The 21,781-nt window shown below is 36.3% G+C and overlaps 1 protein-coding gene across 1 annotated transcript in view; it reads right to left on the bottom strand.

The window, feature by feature from the left end:
• psmd8 (proteasome 26S subunit, non-ATPase 8) overlaps nt 1–21,781 on the bottom strand; it is a 28,041-nt gene that overhangs the window by 751 nt on the left and 5,509 nt on the right. Inside the window, exons 4-6 of the mRNA XM_062060949.1 lie at nt 17,706–17,871; nt 15,157–15,257; nt 3,820–3,931 (exon numbers count right to left, since the gene is read on the bottom strand). Of these exons, the coding sequence (XP_061916933.1) occupies nt 3,820–3,931; nt 15,157–15,257; nt 17,706–17,871 (379 nt within the window). The remainder of the gene's footprint in view (nt 1–3,819; nt 3,932–15,156; nt 15,258–17,705; nt 17,872–21,781) is intronic.

Raw genomic sequence — 21,781 nt, 5'->3', positions numbered from 1 at the left:
GCATAGTAATGTTAGCATGCTAACGTTAGCGTGTGTCAGGTAGCAGGTTATAAGACTCACATGCGTTCATCTACATTTCTTTCAAAAAAAGTTAGCATAGTAATGTTAGCATGCTAACGTTAGCGTGTGTCAGGTACCAGGTTATAAGACTCACAGGCGTTCATCTACATTTCTTTTAAAAAAAGTTAGCATCGTAATGTTAGCATGTGTCAAGTAGCAGGTTATAAGACTCACACTGATGTGGCTTGTTGATGCAGTACAGCCTGAGGGATGGAAGGTCACGGGCTTAGCTGCTTACGTGCAGTGATTTCTCCACATTCTCTGAACCCTTTGATGATATTACGGAGCGTAGATGGTGAAATCCCTAAATTCCTTGCAATGGCTGCTCGAGAAAGGTTTTTCTTCAACTGTTCAACAATTTGCTCAGGCATTTGTTGACAAAGTGGTGACCCTCGCCCCGTCCTTGTTTGTGAATGACTGAGCATTTCATGGAATCTACTTTTATACCCAATCATGGCACCCACCTGTTCCCAATTAGCCTGTTCACCTGTGGGATGTTCCAAATAAGTCTTTGATGAGCATTCCTCAACTTTATCACTCTTTTTTGCCACCTTTGCCAACTTCATTGTCACGTGTTGCTGGCATCAAATTCGAAAGTTAATGATTATTTGCCCCCAAAAAAAAGTTTATCAGTTTGAACATCAAATATGTTGTGTTTGTAGCATATTCAACTGAATATGGGTTGAAAAAGGATTTGCAAATCATTGTATTCCGTTTATATTTACATCTAACACAATTTCCCAACTCATATGGAAACGGGGTTTGAACATTTCTTTAAAAAAAAGTTAGCGTAGTAATGTTAGCATGTGCCAAGTACCAGCTTATAACTCACATGCATTCATCTACATTTCCTAAAAAAAAGTTAGCATAGTAATGTTAGCATGCTAACGTTAGCGTGTGTCAGGTACCAGGTTATAAGACTCACGAGTGTTCATCTACATTTCTTTAAAAAAAAGTTAGCATAGTAATGCTAGCTTTCCATTTTGTAGCATGTATCAGGTACCAGGTTATAAGACTCACATGCATTCATCTATATTTCTTTTTAAAGAGTTAGCATAGTAATGTTAGCATGCTAACGTTAGCATGTGTCAAGTGCCAGGTTATAAGACTCACATGCATTCATCTACATTTCTTTTTAAAGAGTTAGCATAGTAATGTTAGCATGCTAACGTTAGCGTGTGTCAGGTACCAGGTTATAAGACTCACAGGCGTTCATCTACATTTCTTTAAAAAAAAGTTAGCATAGTAATGCTAGCTTTCCATTTTGTAGCATGTATCAGGTACCAGGTTATAAGACTCACATGCATTCATCTACATTTCTTTTTAAAGAGTTAGCATAGTAATGTTAGCATGCTAACATTAGCGTGTGTCAGGTACCAGGTTATAAGACTCACAAGCGTTCATCTACATTTCTTTAAAAAAAAGTTAGCATAGTAATGTTAGCATGCTAACGTTAGCATGTTTCAGGTACCAAGTTAAAAGACTCACGGGCGTTCATCTACATTTCTTTAAAAAAAAGTTAGCATAGTAATGTTAGCATGTGTCAGGTACCAGGTTACAAGACTCACGGGTGTTCATCTACATTTCCTAAAAAAAGTTAGCATAGTAATTTTAGCATGTGTCAAGTACCAGGTTAAAAGACTCACATGCGTTCATCTACATTTCCTAAAAAAAAGTTAGCATAGTAATGTTAGCATGCTAACGTTAGCATGTGTCAAGTGCCAGGTTATAAGGCTCACATGCGTTCATCTACATTTATTTTTAAAGAGTTAGCATAGTAATGTTAGCATGCTAACGTTAGCGTGTGTCAGGTACCAGGTTATAAGACTCATGAGTGTTCATCTACATTTCTTTAAAAAAAAGTTAGCATAGTAATGCTAGCTTTCCATTTTGTAGCATGTATCAGGTACCAGGTTATAAGACTCACATGCATTCATCTACATTTCTTTTTAAAGAGTTAGCATAGTAATGTTAGCATGCTAACGTTAGCATGTTTCAGGTACCAAGTTATAAGACTCACGGGCGTTCATCTACATTTCTTTAAAAAAAAGTTAGCATAGTAATGTTAGCATGTGTCAGGTACCAGGTTACAAGACTCACGGGTGTTCATCTACATTTCCTAAAAAAAGTTAGCATAGTAATGCTAGCTTTCCATTTTGTAGCATGTACCAGGTACCAGGTTATAAGACTCACATGCATTCATCTACATTTCCTAAAAAAAGTTAGCATAGTAATGTTAGCATGCTAACGTTAGCATGTGTCAAGTGCCAGGTTATAAGGCTCACATGCGTTCATCTACATTTATTTTTAAAGAGTTAGCATAGTAATGTTAGCATGCTAACGTTAGCGTGTGTCAGGTACCAGGTTATAAGACTCACGAGTGTTCATCTACATTTCTTTAAAAAAAAGTTAGCATAGTAATGCTAGCTTTCCATTTTGTAGCATGTATCAGGTACCAGGTTATAAGACTCACATGCATTCATCTACATTTCTTTTTAAAGAGTTAGCATAGTAATGTTAGCATGCTAACGTTAGCATGCTAACGTTAGCATGTGTCAGGTACCAGGTTATAGGACTCACGAGTGTTCTACATTTCTTTAAAAAAAAGTTAGCATAGTAATGCTAGCTTTCCATTTTGTAGCATGTATCAGGTACCAGGTTATAAGACTCACATGCATTCAGCTACATTTCTTTTTAAAGAGTTAGCATAGTAATGTTAGCATGCTAACATTAGCGTGTGTCAGGTACCAGGTTATAAGACTCACGGGCGTTCATCTACATTTCTTTAAAAAAAAGATAGCATAGTAATGTTAGCATGCTAACGTTAGCATGTTTCAGGTACCAGGTTATAAGACTCACGGGCGTTCATTTAAATTTCTTAAAAAAAAAGTTAGGATAGTAATGTTAGCATGTGTCAGGTACCAGGTTACAAGACTCACGGGTGTTCATCTACATTTCCTAAAAAAAGTTAGCATAGTAATTTTAGCATGTGTCAAGTACCAGGTTAAAAGACTCACATGCGTTCATCTACATTTCTTTAAAAAAAAGTTAGCATAGTAATGTTAGCATGCTAACGTTAGCGTGTGTCAAGTGCCAGGTTATTAGACTCACATGCATTCATCTACATTTCTTTTTAAAGAGTTAGCATAGTAATGTTAGCATGCTAACGTTAGCGTGTGTCAGGTACCAGGTTATAGGACTCACGAGTGTTCATCTACATTTCTTTAAAAAAAAGTTAGCATAGTAATGCTAGCTTTACATTTTGTAGCATGTATCAGGTACCAGGTTATAAGACTCACATGCATTCATCTACATTTCTTTTTAAAGAGTTAGCATAGTAATGTTAGCATGCTGACGTTAGCATGTGTCAGGTACCAGGTTATAAGACTCACGGGCGTTCATCTACATTTCTTTAAAAAAAGTTAGCATAGTAATGTTAGCATGCTAACGTTAGCATGTGTCAGGTACCAGGTTATAAGACTCACGGGTGTTCATCTACATTTCCTAAAAAAAGTTAGCATAGTAATGTTAGCATGTGTCAAGTACCAGGTTAAAAGACTCACATGCGTTCATCTACATTTCTTTAAAAAAAAAAGTTAGCATAGTTATGTTAGCATGCTAACGTTAGCATGTGTCAGGCACCAAGTTGTAAGTCACGTAGGCGTTCGGCCAAAACGTTTCCTTAAAAAGTTAGCGCAGTAATGTTAGCATGTGTGAAGTAGCAGCCCTGGGTGTGTGATGTCACCCGTGTGGACGTACCTTCTTGGCGTACTCGGTCATCTTCTTGGGGGAGCTGAAGAAAAGCACGCGTGTTGCCTCAGTGAACTGGATCTGCTCGTAGGCCTTCTCAATGCAGCCTGCTATCTCATCCCTGTAAGGTGTAAAGCAGCTGCTAAATACTTCGCACATGTGGTAAAGCGCTTTTATTGTGAAGGGGGGAAATGTGCTGTTGTTCTCAGCTTGACCACGAGTAAGATTATTTGAGGCTGTTATAAAAAAGTTTGTCCTGTTTGTACGTTGATGTTACATAAATGATGTCGTTTTCAACAACGCAACAGATGAGATGCGTTGTGTGTGTATGATTGTTTGTACATTGATGTTATATAAATGATGTCGTTCACAACAACACAACAGATGTGTTGTGTGTGTATGATTGTTTGTACATTGATGTTACATCCTTGATGTCGTTCACAACAACACAACAGATGAGATGTGTTGTGTGTGTATGATTGTTTGTACATTGTTATATAAATGATGTTGTTCACAACAACACAACAGATGATATGTGTTGTATGTGTATGAATGTTTGTACATTGTTATATAAATGATGTTGTTCACAAAAACACAACAGATGAGATGTGTTGTGTGTGTATGATTGTTTGTACATTGTTATATAAATGATGTTGTTCACAACAACACAACAGATGAGATGTGTTGTGTGTGTATGATTGTTTGTACATTGTTATATAAATGATGTTGTTCACAACAACACAACAGATGAGATGTGTTGTGTATGATTGTTTGTACATTGATGTTACACAAATGATGTCGTTCACAACAACACAACAGATGAGATGTGTTGTGTGTGTATGATTGTTTGTACATTGTTATATAAATTGTGTTGTTCACAACAACACAACAGATGATATGTGTTGTATGTGTATGAATGTTTGTACATTGTTATATAAATGATGTTGTTCACAACAACACAACAGATGAGATGTGTTGTGTGTGTATGATTGTTTGTACATTGTTATATAAATGTTGTTCACAACAACACAACAGATGAGATGTGTTGTGTGTGTATGATTGTTTGTACATTGTTATATAAATGATGTTGTTCACAACAACACAACAGATGAGATGTGTTGTGTATGATTGTTTGTACATTGATGTTACACAAATGATGTCGTTCACAACAACACAACAGATGAGATGTGTTGTGTGCGTATGATTGTTTGTACATTGATGTTACATAAATGATGTCGTTCACAACAACACAACAGATGAGATGTGTTGTGTGTGTATGATTGTTTGTACATTGTTATATAAATCGTGTTGTTCTCAACAACACAACAGATGAGATGTGTTGTGTGTGTATGAATGTTTGTACATTGTTATATAAATGATGTTGTTCACAACAACACAACAGATGAGATGTGTTGTGTGTGTATGATTGTTTGTACATTGTTATATAAATTATGTCGTTCACAACAACACAACAGATGAGATGTGTTGTGTGTGTATGATTGTTTGTACATTGTTATATAAATGATGTCGTTCACAACAACACAACAGATTAGATGTGTTGTGTGTGTATGATTGTTTGTACATTGATGTTACATCCATGATGTCGTTCACAACAACACAACAGATTAGATGTGTTGTGTGTATGCTCACAACAACACAACAGATGAGATGTGTTGTGTGTGTATGATTGTTTGTACATTGTTATATAAATGATGTCGTTCATAACAACACAACAGATGAGATGCGTTGTGTGTATATGATTGTTTGTACATTGTTATATAAATGATGTCGTTCACAACAACACAACAGATGTGTTGTGTGTGTATGATTGTTTGTACATTGATGTTACATCCATGATGTCGTTCACAACAACACAACAGATGAGATGTGTTGTGTGTGTATGATTGTTTGTACATTGATGTTACATAAATGATGTCGTTCACAACAACACAACAGATGAGATGTGTTCTGTGTGAATGATTGTTTGTACATTGATGTTACATAAATGATGTTGTTCACAACAACACAACAGATGAGATGTGTTGTGTGTGTATGATTGTTTGTACATTGATGTTACATAAATGATGTCGTTCACAACAACACAAAAGATGAGATGTGTTGTGTGTATGATTGTTTGTACATTGTTATATAAATCGTGTTGTTCTCAACAACACAACAGATGAGATGTGTTGTGTGCGTATGATTGTTTGTACATTGTTATATAAATTGTGTTGTTCTCAACAACACAACAGATGAGATGTGTTGTGTGTGTATGATTGTTTGTACATTGTTATATAAATGATGTCGTTCACAACAACACAACAGATGAGATGTGTTGTGTGTATGATTGTTTGTACATTGTTATATAAATCGTGTTGTTCTCAACAACACAACAGATGAGATGTGTTGTGTGCGTATGATTGTTTGTACATTGTTATATAAATTGTGTTGTTCTCAACAACACAACAGATGAGATGTGTTGTGTGTGTGTGATTGTTTGTACATTGTTATATAAATTGTGTTGTTCTCAACAACACAACAGATGAGATGTGTTGTGTGTGTATGATTGTTTGTACATTGATGTTACATAAATGATGTCGTTCACAACAACACAACAGATGAGATGTGTTGTGTGTGTATGATTGTTTGTACATTGATGTTACATAAATGATGTCGTTCACAACAACACAACAGATGAGATGTGTTGTGTGTGTATGATTGTTTGTACATTGTTATATAAATGATGTCGTTCACAACAACACAACAGATGAAATGTGTTGTGTGTGTATGATTGTTTGTACATTGTTACATAAATGATGCTGTTCACAACAACACAACAGATGAGATGTGTTGTGTGTGTATGATTGTTTTTACATTGATGTTACATAAATGATGTCGTTCACAACAACACAACAGATGAGATGTGTTGTGTGTGTATGATTGTTTGTACATTGATGTTACATAAATGATGTCGTTCACAACAACACAACAGATGAGATGTGTTGTGTGTGTATGATTGGTTGTACATTGTTATATAAATGATGTCGTTCACAACAACACAACAGATGAGATGTGTTGTGTGTGTATGATTGTTTGTACATTGATGTTACATAAATGATGCCGTTCACAACAACACGACAGATGAGATGTGTTGTGTGTGTATGATTGTTTGTACATTGTTATATAAATGATGTCGTTCACAACAACACAACAGATGAGATGTGTTGTGTGTATATGATTGTTTGTACATTGTTATATGAATGATGTCGTTCACAACAACACAACAGATGAGATGTGTTGTGTGTACATGATTGTTTGTAGATTGTTATATAAATGATGTCGTTCACAACAACACAACAGATGAGATGTGTTGTGTGTATGATTGTTTGTACATTGTTATATAAATCGTGTTGTTCTCAACAACACAACAGATGAGATGTGTTGTGTGCGTATGATTGTTTGTACATTGTTATATAAATTGTGTTGTTCTCAACAACACAACAGATGAGATGTGTTGTGTGTGTGTGATTGTTTGTACATTGTTATATAAATTGTGTTGTTCTCAACAACACAACAGTTGAGATGTGTTGTGTGTGTATGATTGTTTGTACATTGATGTTACATAAATGATGTCGTTCACAACAACACAACAGATGAGATGTGTTGTGTGTGTATGATTGTTTGTACATTGATGTTACATAAATGATGTCGTTCACAACAACACAACAGATGAGATGTGTTGTGTGTGTATGATTGGTTGTACATTGTTATATAAATGATGTCGTTCACAACAACACAACAGATGAGATGTGTTGTGTGTGTATGATTGTTTGTACATTGATGTTACATAAATGATGCCGTTCACAACAACACAACAGATGAGATGTGTTGTGTGTGTATGATTGTTTGTACATTGTTATATAAATGATGTCGTTCACAACAACACAACAGATGAGATGTGTTGTGTGTATATCATTGTTTGTACATTGTTATATGAATGATGTCGTTCACAACAACACAACAGCTGAGATGTGTTGTGTGTACATGATTGTTTGTACATTGTTATATAAATGATGTTGTTCACAACAACACAACAGATGTGTTGTGTGTGTATGATTGTTTGTACATTGATGTTACATCCATGATGTCGTTCACAACAACACAACAGATTAGATGTGTTGTGTGTATGCGCACAACAACACAACAGATGAGATGTGTTGTGTGTGTATGATTGTTTGTACATTGTTATATAAATGATGTCGTTCACAACAACACAACAGATGAGATGTGTTGTGTGTATATGATTGTTTGTATATTGTTATATAAATGATGTTGTTCACAACAACACAACAGATGTGTTGTGTGTGTATGATTGTTTGTACATTGATGTTACATCCATGATGTCGTTCACAACAACACAACAGATTAGATGTGTTGTGTGTATGCTCACAACAACACAACAGATGAGATGTGTTGTGTGTGTATGATTGTTTGTACATTGATGTTACATAAATGATGTCGTTCACAACAACACAACAGATGAGATGTGTTCTGTGTGAATGATTGTTTGTACATTGATGTTACATAAATGATGTTCACAACAACACAACAGATGAGATGTGTTGTGTGTGTATGATTGTTTGTACATTGATGTTACATAAATGATGTCGTTCACAACAACACAAAAGATGAGATGTGTTGTGTGTGTATGATTGTTTGTACATTGTTATATAAATGATGTCGTTCACAACAACACAACAGATGAGATGTGTTGTGTGTATGATTGTTTGTACATTGTTATATAAATCGTGTTGTTCTCAACAACACAACAGATGAGATGTGTTGTGTGCGTATGACTGTTTGTACATTGATGTTACATAAATGATGTCGTTCACAACAACACAAAAGATGAGATGTGTTGTGTGTGTATGATTGTTTGTACATTGTTATATAAATGATGTCGTTCACAACAACACAACAGGTGAGATGTGTTGTGTGTATGATTGTTTGTACATTGTTATATAAATCGTGTTGTTCTCAACAACACAACAGATGAGATGTGTTGTGTGCGTATGATTGTTTGTACATTGTTATATAAATTGTGTTGTTCTCAACAACACAACAGATGAGATGTATTGTGTGTGTATGATTGTTTGTACATTGTTATATAAATTGTGTTGTTCTCAACAACACAACAGATGAGATGTGTTGTGTGTGTATGATTGTTTGTACATTGATGCTACATAAATGATGTCGTTCACAACAACACAACAGCTGAGATGTGTTGTGTGTGTATGATTGTTTGTACATTGTTATATAAATGATGTTGTTCACAACAACACAACAGATGTGTTGTGTGTGTATGATTGTTTGTACATTGATGTTACATCCATGATGTCGTTCACAACAACACAACAGATTAGATGTGTTGTGTGTATGCGCACAACAACACAACAGATGAGATGTGTTGTGTGTGTATGATTGTTTGTACATTGTTATATAAATGATGTCGTTCACAACAACACAACAGATGAGATGTGTTGTGTGTATATGATTGTTTGTATATTGTTATATAAATGATGTTGTTCACAACAACACAACAGATGTGTTGTGTGTGTATGATTGTTCGTACATTGATGTTACATCCATGTCGTTCACAACAACACAACAGATTAGATGTGTTGTGTGTATGCTCACAACAACACAACAGATGAGATGTGTTGTGTGTGTATGATTGTTTGTACATTGATGTTACATAAATGATGTCGTTCACAACAACACAACAGATGAGATGTGTTCTGTGTGAATGATTGTTTGTACATTGATGTTACATAAATGATGTCGTTCACAACAACACAACAGATGAGATGTGTTGTGTGTGTATGATTGTTTGTACATTGATGTTACATAAATGATGTCGTTCACAACAACACAAAAGATGAGATGTGTTGTGTGTGTATGATTGTTTGTACATTGTTATATAAATGATGTCGTTCACAACAACACAACAGATGAGATGTGTTGTGTGTATGATTGTTTGTACATTGTTATATAAATCGTGTTGTTCTCAACAACACAACAGATGAGATGTGTTGTGTGCGTATGATTGTTTGTACATTGATGTTACATAAATGATGTCGTTCACAACAACACAAAAGATGAGATGTGTTGTGTGTGTATGATTGTTTGTACATTGTTATATAAATGATGTCGTTCACAACAACACAACAGATGAGATGTGTTGTGTGTGTATGATTGTTTGTACATTGTTATATAAATCGTGTTGTTCTCAACAACACAACAGATGAGATGTGTTGTGTGTGTATGATTGTTTGTACATTGTTATATAAATTGTGTTGTTCTCAACAACACAACAGATGAGATGTATTGTGTGTGTATGATTGTTTGTACATTGTTATATACATTGTGTTGTTCTCAACAACACAACAGATGAGATGTGTTGTGTGTGTATGATTGTTTGTACATTGATGCTACATAAATGATGTCGTTCACAACAACACAACAGATGAGATGTGTTGTGTGTGTATGATTGTTTGTACATTGATGTTACATCCATGATGTCGTTCACAACAACACAACAGATTAGATGTGTTGTGTGTATGCTCACAACAACACAACAGATGAGATGTGTTGTGTGTGTATGATTGTTTGTACATTGATGTTACATAAATGATGTCGTTCACAACAACACAACAGATGAGATGTGTTCTGTGTGAATGATTGTTTGTACATTGATGTTACATAAATGATGTTCACAACAACACAACAGATGAGATGTGTTGTGTGTGTATGATTGTTTGTACATTGATGTTACATAAATGATGTCGTTCACAACAACACAAAAGATGAGATGTGTTGTGTGTGTATGATTGTTTGTACATTGTTATATAAATGATGTCGTTCACAACAACACAACAGATGAGATGTGTTGTGTGTATGATTGTTTGTACATTGTTATATAAATCGTGTTGTTCTCAACAACACAACAGATGAGATGTGTTGTGTGCGTATGACTGTTTGTACATTGATGTTACATAAATGATGTCGTTCACAACAACACAAAAGATGAGATGTGTTGTGTGTGTATGATTGTTTGTACATTGTTATATAAATGATGTCGTTCACAACAACACAACAGGTGAGATGTGTTGTGTGTATGATTGTTTGTACATTGTTATATAAATCGTGTTGTTCTCAACAACACAACAGATGAGATGTGTTGTGTGCGTATGATTGTTTGTACATTGTTATATAAATTGTGTTGTTCTCAACAACACAACAGATGAGATGTATTGTGTGTGTATGATTGTTTGTACATTGTTATATAAATTGTGTTGTTCTCAACAACACAACAGATGAGATGTGTTGTGTGTGTATGATTGTTTGTACATTGATGCTACATAAATGATGTCGTTCACAACAACACAACAGCTGAGATGTGTTGTGTGTGTATGATTGTTTGTACATTGTTATATAAATGATGTTGTTCACAACAACACAACAGATGTGTTGTGTGTGTATGATTGTTTGTACATTGATGTTACATCCATGATGTCGTTCACAACAACACAACAGATTAGATGTGTTGTGTGTATGCGCACAACAACACAACAGATGAGATGTGTTGTGTGTGTATGATTGTTTGTACATTGTTATATAAATGATGTCGTTCACAACAACACAACAGATGAGATGTGTTGTGTGTATATGATTGTTTGTATATTGTTATATAAATGATGTTGTTCACAACAACACAACAGATGTGTTGTGTGTGTATGATTGTTCGTACATTGATGTTACATCCATGTCGTTCACAACAACACAACAGATTAGATGTGTTGTGTGTATGCTCACAACAACACAACAGATGAGATGTGTTGTGTGTGTATGATTGTTTGTACATTGATGTTACATAAATGATGTCGTTCACAACAACACAACAGATGAGATGTGTTCTGTGTGAATGATTGTTTGTACATTGATGTTACATAAATGATGTCGTTCACAACAACACAACAGATGAGATGTGTTGTGTGTGTATGATTGTTTGTACATTGATGTTACATAAATGATGTCGTTCACAACAACACAAAAGATGAGATGTGTTGTGTGTGTATGATTGTTTGTACATTGTTATATAAATGATGTCGTTCACAACAACACAACAGATGAGATGTGTTGTGTGTATGATTGTTTGTACATTGTTATATAAATCGTGTTGTTCTCAACAACACAACAGATGAGATGTGTTGTGTGCGTATGATTGTTTGTACATTGATGTTACATAAATGATGTCGTTCACAACAACACAAAAGATGAGATGTGTTGTGTGTGTATGATTGTTTGTACATTGTTATATAAATGATGTCGTTCACAACAACACAACAGATGAGATGTGTTGTGTGTGTATGATTGTTTGTACATTGTTATATAAATCGTGTTGTTCTCAACAACACAACAGATGAGATGTGTTGTGTGTGTATGATTGTTTGTACATTGTTATATAAATTGTGTTGTTCTCAACAACACAACAGATGAGATGTATTGTGTGTGTATGATTGTTTGTACATTGTTATATACATTGTGTTGTTCTCAACAACACAACAGATGAGATGTGTTGTGTGTGTATGATTGTTTGTACATTGATGCTACATAAATGATGTCGTTCACAACAACACAACAGATGAGATGTGTTGTGTGTATGATTGTTTGTACATTGTTATATAAATCGTGTTGTTCTCAACAACACAACAGATGAGATGTGTTGTGTGCGTATGATTGTTTGTACATTGTTATATAAATTGTGTTGTTCTCAACAACACAACAGATGAGATGTGTTGTGTGTGTGTGATTGTTTGTACATTGTTATATAAATTGTGTTGTTCTCAACAACACAACAGATGAGATGTGTTGTGTGTGTATGATTGTTTGTACATTGATGTTACATAAATGATGTTGTTCACAACAACACAACAGATGAGATGTGTTGTGTGTGTATGATTGTTTCTACATTGATGTTACATAAATGATGTCGTTCACAACAACACAACAGATGAGATGTGTTGTGTGTGTATGATTGTTTGTACATTGTTATATAAATGATGTCGTTCACAACAACACAACAGATGAGATGTGTTGTGTGTGTATGATTGTTTGTACATTGTTACATAAATGATGCCGTTCACAACAACACAACAGATGAGATGTGTTCTGTGTGTATGATTGTTTTTACATTGATGTTACATAAATGATGTCGTTCACAACAACACAACAGATGAGATGTGTTGTGTGTGTATGATTGTTTGTACATTGATGTTACATAAATGATGTCGTTCACAACAACACAACAGATGAGATGTGTTGTGTGTGTATGATTGGTTGTACATTGTTATATAAATGATGTCGTTCACAACAACACAACAGATGAGATGTGTTGTGTGTGTATGATTGTTTGTACATTGATGTTACATAAATGATGCCGTTCACAACAACACAACAGATGAGATGTGTTGTGTGTGTATGATTGTTTGTACATTGTTATATAAATGATGTCGTTCACAACAACACAACAGATGAGATGTGTTGTGTGTATATGATTGTTTGTACATTGTTATATAAATGATGTCGTTCACAACAACACAACAGCTGAGATGTGTTGTGTGTACATGATTGTTTGTACATTGATGCTACATCCATGATGTCGTTCACAACAACACAACAGATTAGATGTGTTGTGTGTATGCTCACAACAACACAACAGATGAGATGTGTTGTGTGTGTATGATTGTTTGTACATTGTTATATAAATGATGTCGTTCACAACAACACAACAGATGAGATGTGTTGTGTGTATATGATTGTTTGTATATTGTTAAATAAATGATGTCGTTCACAACAACACAACAGATGTGTTGTGTGTGTATGATTGTTTGTACATTGATGTTACATCCATGATGTCGTTCACAACAACACAACAGATTAGATGTGTTGTGTGTATGCTCACAACAACACAACAGATGAGATGTGTTGTGTGTGTATGATTGTTTGTACATTGATGTTACATAAATGATGTCGTTCACAACAACACAACAGATAAGATGTGTTCTGTGTGAATGATTGTTTGTACATTGATGTTACATAAATGATGTCGTTCACAACAACACAACAGGTGAGATGTGTTGTGTGTGTATGATTGATTGTACATTGATGTTACATAAATGATGTCGTTCACAACAACACAAAAGATGAGATGTGTTGTGTGTGTATGATTGTTTGTACATTGTTATATAAATGATGTCGTTCACAACAACACAACAGATGAGATGTGTTGTGTGTATGATTGTTTGTACATTGTTATATAAATCGTGTTGTTCTCAACAACACAACAGATGAGATGTGTTGTGTGCGTATGATTGTTTGTACATTGTTATATAAATTGTGTTGTTCTCAACAACACAACAGATGAGATGTGTTGTGTGTGTATGATTGTTTGTACATTGTTATATAAATTGTGTTGTTCTCAACAACACAACAGATGAGATGTGTTGTGTGTGTATGATTGTTTGTACATTGATGCTACATAAATGATGTCGTTCACAACAACACAACAGCTGAGATGTGTTGTGTGTGTATGATTGCTTGTACATTGTTATATAAATGATGTCGTTCACAACAACACAACAGATGAGATGTGTTGTGTGTGTATGATTGTTTGTACATTGATGTTACATCCATGATGCCGTTCACAACAACACAACAGATGAGATGTGTTGTGTGTGTATGATTGTTTGTACATTGATGTTACATAAACGATGCCGTTCACAACAACACAACAGATGAGATGTGTTGTGTGTGTATGATTGTTTGTACATTGATGTTACATCCATGTCGTTCACAACAACACAACAGATGAGATGTGTTGTGTGTGTATGATTGTTTGTACATTGATGTTACATAAACGATGCCGTTCACAACAACACAACAGATGAGATGTGTTGTGTGTGTATGATTGTTTGTACATTGATGTTACATAAACGATGCCTTTAACAACAACACAACAGATGAGATGTGTTGTGTGTGTATGATTGTTTGTACATTGATGTTACATAAACGATGCCGTTCACAACAACACAACAGATGAGATGTGTTGTGTGTGTGTATGATTGTTTGTACATTGATGTTACATAAATGATGTCGTTCACAACAACACAACAGATGAGATGTGTTGTGTGTGTATGCCCTAGTGGGTTGTTGTGCTAATGTTGGGGAAAGCTAACAATGCTAACGATGTTAGCACACACAGGCTTTGTTCCTGGGCGTTCTTACCGTATGGTGTCCAGCAAGATGTCAATAAAAAAGTTGTAGCTCTCAGCGGGGATGTTGCCTTTGGCCAGGAAGACTTTGTTGTAGCTTCCCTCCATTAAATACTGTCAGGGCAGAAAGAGGCAGACGTATTAGAAGCCTGCACTGGTCACACCTGCACCGCCTAGACCAGGGGTGTCCAAAGTGATGTCTGGGGGCCATTTGTTTTTTATTGGCCCGCAACACATTCTAAAGATACAATAAACACATCCCGGATTAGAGCACTACACCAAATCTACATTTCAGAAGAAATTGCATATTGATGCTGAAATGCGTAAGTCAAACTTAAATTCTAATGTTAGCATGCTAACAGTTACACTGGGTGAAGAACCAAGTTATATGACTTTGAAGCGTATACATGCTAAATCATCTTAAAAAAGTTAGCATTTGTCAAGTACCAAGTTACTGTATATGACTGAGACGTTCTGCTGCAAACATTTTTTTGAAAGGGTTAGCATGCTAGCATGCCAACAATTTGCATGTGTCAAGTACCAAAGTATAGGACTCTGAGGCGTTCAGTTACAAAATTGGATAGAATAGTTAGCATGGTAATGTTATCAGTCTAGCATGCTAACAGTTAGCATGTATGAAGTACCAAGGTATGAGAATCTGAGGCGTTCGGCTGCAAAATTTCCTAAAAAAGTTAGCATCTATCTGCAAAATTTCCTAAAAAGTTAGCATAGTAATGCTAACGTTAGCATTGGTCAGGTATGACTCAGAAGTTCGGCTGCAAAATTTGGAATAAAAAGTTGGCTTGGTAAAGTTCACATGCCAGCATGCTAACAGTTAGCATGTGTCAAGTACCAAGTTATAAGACTGAGGCGTTCGGCTATAAAATGTCCTAAAAAAGTTAGCATAGTAATGCTAACATTAACATGTGTCAAGTATGACCCAGATTTTCGGCTGCAAAATTTGGAATAACAAATTGGCTTGGTAAAGTTCAAATGCCAGCATGCTAACAGTTAGCGTGTGTCAAGTACCAAGTTATAAGACTGAGGCGTTCGGCTATAAAATTTCCTAAAAAAGTTAGCATAGTAATGCTAACATTAGCATGTGTCAAGTATGACCAAGAAGTTCGGCTGCAAAATTTGGAATAACAAATTGGCTTGGTAAAGTTCACATGCCAGCATGCTAACAGTTAGCACGTGTCAAGTACCAAGTTATAAGACTGAGGCATTCGGCTATAAAATTTCCTAAAAAAGTTAGCATAGTAAAGCTAACGTTAGCACGTATCAAGTACCAAGTTATAAGACTGAGGCGTTCGGCTATAAAATTTCCTAAAAAAGTTAGCATAGTAATGCTAACGTTAGAATGTATCAAGTACCAAGTTATAAGACTGAGGCGTTTGGCTGCAAAATGTCCTAAAAAAGTTTGCATAGTAATGCTAACCTTAGCATGTGTCAAGTATGACTCAGAAGTTCGGCTGCAAAATTTGGAATAAAAAGTTGGCTTGGTAAAGTTCACATGCCAGCATGCTAACAGTTAGCGTGTGTCAAGTACCAAGTTATAAGACTGAGGCGTTCGGCTATAAAATGTCCTAAAAAAGTTAGCATAGTAATGCTAACATTAGCATGTGTCAAGTATGACCCAGAAGTTCGGCTGCAAAATTTGGAATAAAAAGTTGGCTTGGTAAAGTTCACATGCCAGCATGCTAACAGTTAGCATGTGTCAAGTACCAAGTTATAAGACTGAGGCGTTCGGCTATAAAATGTCCTAAAAAAGTTAGCATAGTAATGCTAACATTAACATGTGTCAAGTATGACCCAGAAGTTCGGCTGCAAAATTTGGAATAACAAATTGGTTTGGTAAAGTTCACATGCCAGCATGCTAACAGTTAGCACGTGTCAAGTACCAAGTTATAAGACTGAGGCGTTCGGCTATAAAATTTCCTAAAAAAGTTAGCATAGTAATGCTAACGTTAGAATGTATCAAGTACCAAGGTATAAGACTCTGAGACGTTTGGCTGCAAAATGTCCTAAAAAAGTTAGCATAGTAATGCTAACCTTAGCATGTGTCAAGTATGACTCAGAAGTTCGGCTGCAAAATTTGGAATAAAAAGTTGGCTTGGTAAAGTTCACATGTCAGCATGCTAACAGTTAGCATGTGTCAAGTACCAAGTTATAAGACTGAGGCGTTCGGCTATAAAATTTCCTAGAACTGTTAGCATAGTAATGTTATTAGCATGCTAACGTCAGCATGTGTCAAGTACCACGTTATAGGACTCTGAGGCATTCGATTGCAAAACAGGATAAAATAGTTAGCATGGTAATATTATCATTCTAACATGCTAACAGTTAGCATGTATCAAGTACCAAGTTATAAGACTGAGTAGTTCGGCTACAAAATTCCCTACAAAAGTTAGCATTGTAATGTTATTCGCATGCTAACGTTAGCATGTGTCAAGTACCAAGTTATAAGACTCTGAGGCACTTGGTTGCAAAACTGGATCGAACAGTTAGCATGGTAATGTTAGCATTTGAACATGCTAACTGTTAGCATGTGTCATGCGTCACCTGCTCCAGCGACACAGGATGCCTGATGTACACGTTGGTCTGGATGTCCCGTGCACTCAGTCTTTCCAGCTCCGTGTGGAACTCGGACAAGCGGTTCTGTGAGAGCAGGAACAGGAGGTTGAGTCCCAGGATCTGGTGCATGTAGGCCGCTTCTGGCAGCTCCTCCCTAAGGAGAAGCAACAAGCGTTGGAATTGGACGTCACACCTAGACCTGGAGTGTCCAAAGTGACAGCTCAGTCCACACAATTTTACTTTTCAACTAGCAGTAATATTGTCAGAATAATTGTATCCAAGTTATCACAAAACTTTGTGTTTCAATGAGTTTCCGGCGAACAGACAAAAGCTGTCTTTGATCTTTCCAATCAAAAGGCTTGTAAAACTCCAACGTGTAGGATGGGGAGCGACATGAGGGTGTCGGTTTCTTTGATGTATTGTAATCCACAGGAAGATTTTGTCTTGACCCGAGATCTACAAAGCGGAGAAGAGGCAGGGCCTGACCCCCACCCCCTCCAGGCAAATTTTCTTTGAACTGTTTTGTAACCAAAGGCGGCGGCTGTTTACGACCCCCGACCCTTTGAAACAGCTGTTGCCATGTAATCAGGGAAAGTCCAAATAAAAGAGGAGGCGTACAATCTTTTGTCAGAGCGTGGTGGGACACTGTGCAAGGGTACAGGTCTACGCGTTTCTCCTCATTGAGCCAAATTTAATTCTGTCCCTGTTTGATTCCTGTTTGAAAGCACGTCACCACTGGACTCTAGAGCAGTGGAGACACCTTATCTGGAGTGATGAATCACGCTTTTCCATCTGGCAATCTGATGGACCAGTCTGGTTTTGGAGGTTGCCAGAAGAACGCTACATTTCCGACTGCATTGTGCCGAGTGTGAAAATTGGTGGAGGAGGAATTATGGTGTGGGGTCGTTTTTCAGGACCCTTAGTTCCAGTGAAAGGAACTTTGAATGCTCCAGGATACCAAAACATTTTGGACAATTCCATGCTCCCAAACTTGTGGGAACAGTTTGGGAGCTTCCTCTTCCAACATGACTGTGCACCAGTGCACAGAGCAAGGTATATAAAGACATGGATGACAGAGTCTGGTGTGGATGAACTTGACTGGCCTGCACAGAGTCCTGACCCGAACCCAATAGAACACCTTTGGGATGAATTAGAACGGAGACTGAGAGCCAGGCCTTCTCCACCAACATCAGTGTGGGACCTCACCAATGCGCTTTTGGAAGAATGGTGGAAAATTCCTATAAACACAAATTCAAACCGTTCCAACTTCAAACCGTTCAGCCTATTCGGGAATCGCGGGCTCTCCCTTGACTAATTCCAAAAATTCCCAGATTTCCCATAATTTCAGGTTTTCCGGGACATTTTTCACATTCAAAATGAATTGCCCATTCTTCAAACTTCCACCGTTTCCACATTTGTCAACCGATTCAAACCATTCCACCTTCAACACATTCCACCATCCTAGAAATTTAAACTACCTTTATTCCAAGTTCAAAAAAATTCCAGGATTTTCCAGAATTCCTGATTTTCTAAAGCCCATATTTCCACCCTATTTTTTTGGCAACTACTCTTTCCACATTTTTCAACGCATTTCAACCGTCAAAACATACCTCTTAATCTGGAAAAATTCCCGGTTTTCCCGAAATACCATTTCTCAATTCAACATGTTACTACTTCCAACATTTCTCGACCGATTTGAAAATGTTCAACACTAGAGATGTCCGATAATATCGGCCTGCCGATATTATCGGCCGATATATGCGTTAAAATGTAATATCGGAAATTATCGGTATCGGTTTTTTTATTATCGGTATCGTTTTTTTTATTTTTATTTTTTTTATTAAATCAACATAAAAAACACAAGATACACTTACAATTAGTGCACCAACCCAAAAAACCTCCCTCCCCCATTTACACTCATTCACACAAAAGGGTTGTTTCTTTCTGTTATTAATATTCTGCTTCCTACATTATATATCAATATATATCAATACAGTCTGCAAGGGATACAGTCCGTAAGCACACATGATTGTGCGTGCTGCTGCTCCACTAATAGTACTAACTTTTAACACTTCATTTTACTCATTTTCATTCATTAATAGTTTCTATGTAACTGTTTTTTTATTGTTGTACTTTCTTTTTTATTCAAGAAAATGTTTTTAATTTATTTATCTTATTTTACTAATTTTTTTAAAAAGTACCTTATCTTCACCATACCTGGTTGTCCAAATTAGGCATAATAATGTGTTAATTCCACGACTGCATATATCGGTTGATATCGGTATCGGTTGATATCGGTATCTGTAATTAAAGAGTTGGACAATATCGGAATATCGGATATCGGCAAAAAGCCATTATCGGACATCCCTATTCAACACCAAACATTTCAACTCACTCAGTCCATTCAAGTTTTTGTTTTTTTTACCATTTTCAAAAAAATTCTAGTTATTCCCGAAATTCCCAAATTTTGGGGGAAATTCCCATTGAAATCAATGAGACATTCTTCAAAGTTCCACAACTCCCACATTTTTCATCTGGTTCAAACCGTTCCGACTTCAAAATCTTCAGCCTGTTTGAGAATTGTGTGCTCTACTTCAACAATTCTAGAAAAATTCCCAGATTTCAGTTCAACTTCAGCATCGGTGCATTCACACGCAATTCCTTCTAGTTGACATATATTGTTTCCAGGCTTTTGTGGGCCGTATAAAATGACGTGGAAGACCAGATCTGGCCTGCGAGCCTTGAGTTTGACACCTGTGCTCTAGAACTACAACTGGTTCTGAACCGACCGTGTTCGGACTGTAATCATCCAAATATGATTAGCAGCAAAGTGGACAGCCGTCAACCTTGTGGCTCGGAGATCGAACGGAGGCGTCAAATAAGCTAGCTAGAAGATTCGCTAACTAAGGAGCTTGTTCTGGTCTCCCCTTCCTGCAACTTAGAGTGAGGGTCAGCGAGCCGCATGCAGCTCTTTAGTGCCGCCCTAGTGGCTCCCTGGAGCATTCTAAAAAAGGATTGAAGATGGAAAAAGATGGGGGAAACATTTTTGTTTGTTTGTTTTAGTATGTTTTTTGTTTGTAGACAAACATGACACAAACCTTCCCAATTGCTAGAAAGCCAAATGTTTAGTATGTTTGTGTGTTTGCTTCACTGAGGACAGTATTTGGTGAAAATAGTTTTGTCCTACTAGTTTCGGCGAGTTCTTGAACTCACCATAGTGTGGACTGTGACGCAACACTATGTAAAATCTTCCACTCCTTGGTCTCATTTTGTCCACCAAACGTTTTTTACTGTGCGTGAATGCACAAAGGTGCGCTTTGTTGATGTTATTGACTTGTTAGACTGCTAATCAGGCATATTTGGTCACTGCATGACTGCAAGCTAATCAATGCTATAATGCTATTTAGGCTAGCTGTATATACATATTGCACCATTATGCCTCATTTGTAGGTATATTTGAGCTCATTTAATATCCTTTACTTTTATACTCTTTGTATATAATTTAGTTTTGCATGTCTCATGACACATTTCTGGTAGTTGTTTGTGTGCCATGTTGTTCCAGACCACAGCAAACATTACCTAGCTTGCCAAAGATTGTAAAAAATCTATCAAAAGAAGACAGCCTGCCGTTTCCTTTAACTTGGACACACACATCTATCTATACCTTTGGCCATTAAAAGCCAGTAACTTCCAGGAGTTATCGCACCTTCTGAGTAGCCTCTGATTTACTAATGGTTTCTAATGTTGTAAAAATGTGTAGAATAAATATTACATTTCAACATTTTTGTCAACGAAGATTTGCTTCAACCTGCGACACATAGTCATTTTGATAGTAGGCTAATATAGCTAATATAGACACATCATGTGTTGCCTTCATTGTAACACTTATATACGGCTTTTAATTTTTTGCGGCTCCAGGCAGATTTGTTTTTTGTATTTTTGGTCCAATATGTCTCTTTCAACGTTTTGGGTTGCCGACCCCTGAGCTAGAGGAACAACAAGCGCCTGCGGCCGAGGCGAGCGTTTAAAATGTTTTGTTTAGATTGTATTTTTATTGACATTTC

The sequence above is a fragment of the Entelurus aequoreus genome, linkage group LG10 (genome assembly GCF_033978785.1).
Source record: "Entelurus aequoreus isolate RoL-2023_Sb linkage group LG10, RoL_Eaeq_v1.1, whole genome shotgun sequence".
NCBI lineage: Eukaryota > Metazoa > Chordata > Actinopteri > Syngnathiformes > Syngnathidae > Entelurus > Entelurus aequoreus.
The sequence above is the reverse complement of the archived record's forward strand: the minus strand, read 5'-3'. Positions and strand labels throughout refer to the sequence as shown.